The 6,000-nt window shown below is 43.3% G+C and overlaps 1 protein-coding gene across 1 annotated transcript in view; it reads right to left on the minus strand.

The window, feature by feature from the left end:
* Window positions 1-278, minus strand: part of CRBN (cereblon) — a 30,086-nt gene extending 29,808 nt beyond the window's left edge. Inside the window, exon 1 of the mRNA XM_011996817.1 lies at window positions 182-278. Coding sequence (XP_011852207.1) covers window positions 182-248 — 67 coding nt within the window. The 5' untranslated portion in view covers window positions 249-278. The remainder of the gene's footprint in view (window positions 1-181) is intronic.
* Between the last annotated feature and the right edge of the window lie 5,722 nt (window positions 279-6,000).

Raw genomic sequence — 6,000 nt, forward strand, 5'->3', positions numbered from 1 at the left:
GAAGGTGCCGCGACTCCATCGCTGGCCAAGGGCCGACGTGAAGCAGCCTCCTGGTGCGGCCCTGCTGGGCTGGCTGGCCAGTCTCGGCGCCCCCACACCCGCCTCCCAGGCCCAGCTGCACCGTTAGCGGCTCCGGGCCTCGCAGCACTCCCGACTACAGGGAACTACTCCGGGTGGTTACCAGGCAAGAGCGGCAGGTGATTGCCCATGTTGTGCGCAGCGTCCTGCTGATCTCCTTCGCCGGCCATGTCTGTTTACCCGCAAAGGAGGCTGGGACAGGGCGGTGCCGGAGACTCCGGGGGAGGGTCCGCGTCTCGCCGCTGCCGCGCACCGGGGCCACAGCGCCCCCTGGCGGCCCCAGAGGAGCAGACGGCGGCGCGTACCCAGGCCTGGGAGTGATGCCCTAGGCGGAAGGGACAATTACAGGCCTGCGCTCCGCACCAGGGACAGAACGCCGTTCCCCGCCATCCACGGCTGAGTGCCCGGCGTACACGCTGCAGAGTCCTCACCTTGTTCCAGCCTTTAGCATGACTTATTTAATCGTACTATTTTGCATATGGAGAAACTGAGGCTGAGAGCCTTTAGTCTCCACCTTGTTTTTAAACGAAGAGGGTAGGGAGTAAATAGAAACCTGTTCATGCAGCAATAGTTTAAATTCTTAAAATATGAAGCATATATAAAATAAGCATATATGTGAAGGCTGGGGAAATCCATCAGTTCTTCCGAGGGTGGTTAAATTATTGCTGATTTTCTTCAGTAGTTTCAATATATGTACATGTAACTTCAATAACTTCAGTAGTTTCCATATATGTACATTACATTACAAAATTAACAAGTATTAATCAGAAACGTACTTGAAATGATTCCACAGAATGGAAAACGCCTATAATTGGTAAATAAAACTGTCTAAATATAAACTAACCTACTCATTATGACTTCAGCTATGTAAAAACAAGTCACTGTGGCCAAAAAGAAATAAAGACTATGTAAAAAATGAAGATAATTCTGTTATAACGGTGGAGTTGTGACTGGCAAGATATTTGTTTTGGAGGGTGGACAAAAGTTTTCATAGTGTATTTTCAATATCATTTTTTCGGCGAGGAAGGAAAACTGAAAAATCCTTAAATGAGATAAAACAGCTGAACATGGTAGAGGTGGTGGTGGGTGGAGGCTGAGAGGCAGCAGCAGCATTGCTCAACAGAAAAGTCATGGATCTGAGATTTGAAAAAATGATTTCAGAAAATTTGCCTCCCTGATAAGTTACAAGCGGAAAACTCCCTTGTGACAGAGGTTTGTGAATCATTCCTGTGTCATTTTGCCTCCTGTCTCCGAATCAGTCTGTGGTCTTGGTCAAATCACTTATGGCCTCAGGCCTCAATTCACCCGTTTGCAAAATAAGAATAAACCAAATAGTGTCTCCTATTTGTTCCAGTTAATAATGTCTGCAATATACGATTAGGTTAATAACAATTACATATACTACATAATGAGTTAACAGAGTTAAGGTGATCACTCCAGTCAATTGAAGGATGATTATATGCCACAATACCAGAACAGAACGATGAGGGAATGGCCGGTGTATGGGTGTGCGTGTGTGTGCACACGTGAAAGAGAGAACGCGGGCAAGCAGGGAGCATGCACTAAGTAATATGTGTGTGTGTGTGATGCTGTAGCATTATCAGTCTCATTATAGTTTGTAGAATTTCAATAACCTGTGCTTACCTGCAGCAGAATTGTCTTTATGCAAGCATCTGGCTTCTAAACAAGTAAACTCTGACTTTCCAGTCATTCTCCCCAGAGATGGTATCAGAATTGTCTGAACCCTGGGTCAATCAAGAATTCTCTGGACAAGAAAGCACAGCTGTAAGCCTGGTGGAGTCCACAGATGTGGCTGGAGAAGCACTGTTTTTCTTTCGTCTTTTGTGCATTGCCAGAGCTCACATCTGCGAAACTTTTACTCCTCCATTCTCCTCCTTTTCTCTCCTCTCTTCACATTCACCATCTGCTCCCTCCTTCATTTTATCCCTCCAGAGTCTACCTAGTCATCCATAGCTACACCTTTCAATAGGGATAACAACAGATGATCATTGAACAAAAATATCTAAGCAAGCAGGTTTCTTGGATTAAGCACTGGTCATTAAAACCAAAAGAAAAACATGATCATTTACCATTTATGTTTAATTTGGTAACTTTATCCTGAAAGAAGATATCATACTGAGTTGTTCCTCACATTTCCTCTTGCTTGCATGAAGTATCAATGGATAAGGAACTCTGCAAACCAGAGGGAAAAGAAATATATAGGTTCATAGATCACTGTCTTACAGCTCAAGAATTAACTTTAATAGTGCAGAATTAAGGGTGGTAGAAGATGGGAGAAAATGTAAATGAAAGAGACTATCGTTCTTTCAATTTCTGGCTTCTATGCAATATTAGCAGCAAGGGATATGTATACTGGGAGAAGACATTTCTGTCTCCCCATCCCCCTGTTTTTTTTGTATTTTTTTTCTCTCTCTCTCTCCCCCCCATGTAGATAGATAGATAGAGAGATAGATAATTTTTTTTTTTTCTCGCAACAGGGTCTTGCTCTGTCCCAGGCTGTAGTGCAGTAGTGCAATCTTGGCTCACTGCACCTGCCACCTCCTGGGCTCAAGTGATCTTCCCGCCTCAGCCTCCAGAGTAGCTGGGACCGTAGGCACCAGCCACCACAGTCAGCTAATTTTTGTATTTTTTGTAGAGATGGGGTTTTGTCATGTTGCCCAGGCTGATCTTGAACTCCTAAGCTTAAGTAATCTGCCCACCTCCACCTCCCAAAGTGCTGGGATTAAGGGATTAAGGCATGAGCCACCACGCCCAGCCTCTACATATTTTTCAATGTGTTAAAGAATGCTACTACTCTTGTCTAAGCAGTTGATTATCTCTTGCCTGGAGTATGGCAATAGCATCAATCCCGGTTTCTCGGCTTCTACCCTTAGTTCTTACAGTGCTTTCTCAACAAAGTCTGAGCGATCCTGTTAAAGCACAAGTCAGATTATGTGACTCCCCACTCAGTACCCTTCCTTGGCTCCCCATCTCCCTTGCAGTGGCCCTTACAGTGCACAGTGGGCCCCCTGTATCCTTCCCTGATGTCACTTCACTACTGCTCTGTGGGCTTTCCCTCCCCTCCATCAACACTGACCTTCTTCTTCCACAACCACATGGACCCATGGCCACCTCAGGGCATTTGCAATTGCCTTTTCCTTTGGCTGGAATGCTCTCCTCCTGCATAGATGCATGACTTTCTCCCTTATAACTTCCACATCTTGGGTCAAATACCCCTTCCTTGGGGAGTCCTTCCTACACTACCCAGTGTCAGATTGTGACCCTTTTCCCCGACTTCCCACCATTTTCTACCCTTCTTCTCTGCTTCATTTGCCTTCATCTAAACATTTCTCAATTTTTAAAATACTATGAGACCTGGATAAGATAGTGAGACCCTGTTTCCAAAATAATAATAATATAATAATAAAATACTATGAGGCTTACTTTTAAAAACAGTCTCATTTCTCCCCACTCAAAAGTATGAAGTCTGGATGGGGGATTTCTGCTCCCAAGAACAGGTTCTGGCATTTAAAAGCTGCTCAAAAAATGTTCATTAAATGAAAGATAAATTGCACAGTTCTGGCAGACACCGATTTTCTACCGACTCAACAGCAATTCTTCTTTCCTTCCTTGCCAAGAACTCTAATTTTGTTTGGGGCAATAGTGTACTCTGCTGTGGGGTCATGTTTTGCTGTAAGCCTATAATAATGAGCCCACTCTATTCCCCCAAGCTCCTCTATGGCTGATGATATCACCTGACCTGGTCCTGGCACCTAGAGAAAGTCAGCTTGGTAACCTCTAAGGATGATGAAGAGGGAAGACAACTTTAAGAAGAGATTTTCCTCCATGATGAAAGGCAAAGATGTCATTCCTCCCCACTTCCTGCTGGGATGAAGATTAAGACCCATATTGGTTTGATAGATAAAACCAGCCAACCTAGTCCAAAGATCTAAAATTGTTTTTAAAGGTAATTGTGGACTTTAGAAAAAGCAAAGCTAGATTAACTTGTAGGCGTATTTGGTTATCGTTTTTTGAATAGATGAATTCATTAATTTTGGAAGTGCATAAATCTTCCAATGCTTTCTCCCTTGGGGCAAAAGCACAGGTGAGACAAGCAGCTCCACGGACATGTTCCTCTCACAGTGCCACAGTTCCCTCGGCCACTCTGTGAGACGCAGGTCACAAACAGGTGACCTCTCAAGCTAGAGGCTTTCTTGCCCTGTGCGGTATTTTGAGTTTTTGAGTTATATGATTGCCAGCCAGCATTTGGCAATTGAAGAATACACATACCAATATTGATTTCCTGCTTCTCTTTAAAACTGGGAAGATTTGGCCACCATAAGTCAGATTCATGCATGGGAACAATTATCTCTGACTAAATAACAATGTCTGGTTTAGTTGGGGCAACCCCTGTTGGTCACAGAAGCCAACCAGCCAGTGTGTGTGTGTGTATGTGTGTTACCTGCCTTGGTCTGGCCTGCATTTGTGTGTGCAACCACTTATATGAGTGTGTAGCAATTGATAGAGCAACCCTACATTGGGATTTGGCCAGGACAGCCTTGGTTTGTGTTTGGTGTATCAGCATAACTACCAGAGCAGCCCCACCCCTTGCCCCATTCCACTCTTCAAAGTGTGCCAGTTTGTACAATAAATTGTCCTACATATAGAGCAGTAGAGGTGCTTGCAGCACCGTGATGGGGCTATGTGGACATCGTTATCTGCCTGTGGAGTCCCATTCATATTCAGCCTCCCTTGACAAGGAAGGATCATAACTATGGATCTTTAAATCCTTTGTAGCTCTCTGATTCAGTCACAGAGAATCATGTTCATGAATTTTCTTAGAACTATGCTAGTTGTGCTGTCGCTAACTTAAAATAAAGAGTCTTTAGAGTTAAATCAGGGTAATTCTCAAGTTCCCAGTCCACAGAGGCTACAAACAGTTTCCTAAACTTGCCCCAGTGGAAAAACCTTTTAAACTTTTTGGCAACCTATATATCAGGAAAAATAGTAACGTATTCAGGAATGCTTTTTTTTTTTTTTTTTTTTAAGTCTACTTCTTACCATCAAGCGCAGGGGCTGGAAGTCATGGCTGTGGAATGTGTATGGCAGCATCTGATCCTGTAAATCCCAGAGTTATGAGGGAATGAAAGATAGATCTTGTCAGCTTTATGCAGACCTAGAGAGAAGAAAAACAGGGAAGCCTGCTCAGTTAGCAGGCAGAAAACCAGAGGTAGTAAGGGTATTTCATAGCCCTTTCAAAATGTTGACAATTTTTATTAATGACGCAGTTTCGTATTTCAGTAATATGGTGAGTAATTTGGGATTTGAAAAAAATACGTTTATATGCAACTTTCCCTGCTACAGTAATATTTTCAGGTACACTAGAGCCTATACAAGTCCCAGGCATGTTGGATTATTTGCCAAAAATGATTATTTGTGATGATACTTAATGTTGCAATTTACTGAGACTTCCTGCCACTACATCCATCTCTGACTTGACAGGTAAAGTAGGGAAGATTTTTGTAAGATAGTAAAATTTTGGGCAATTTATGGTTTTTCAACTTGTGTGCAAAACTTTGTTCATGACTCACCCAATAGCTTGTCCTGACACTACGTGCTATTTCCACTGGAAGCAAAGGCGTACAGAATATTGCAGAGGAACGAACACAAAGCAGGGAGAGAGGAGACCTTGGTTCTAGTCATTGCCTTGGTTCTACCTGTAACTTTTGTTGGGGTATTTCAATGTCTTCCTCCTTGCACTTGTATTCTTGGTCTTGCACATAAGGGTTTACAAAGGCCAGGATATGTGAGGTTTTACTACAGTAACAAAAATTTCAGCAGCTTAACCAATAGAGGTGTGTTTTTTGCTCAAATCAAATGTTCTATGGATTTGGTGACTCTCCAGGGCACCATGTTCTCTAT

Source organism: Mandrillus leucophaeus, unplaced genomic scaffold, assembly GCF_000951045.1.
Source record: "Mandrillus leucophaeus isolate KB7577 unplaced genomic scaffold, Mleu.le_1.0 Scaffold525, whole genome shotgun sequence".
Taxonomy (NCBI): Eukaryota; Metazoa; Chordata; class Mammalia; order Primates; family Cercopithecidae; genus Mandrillus; species Mandrillus leucophaeus.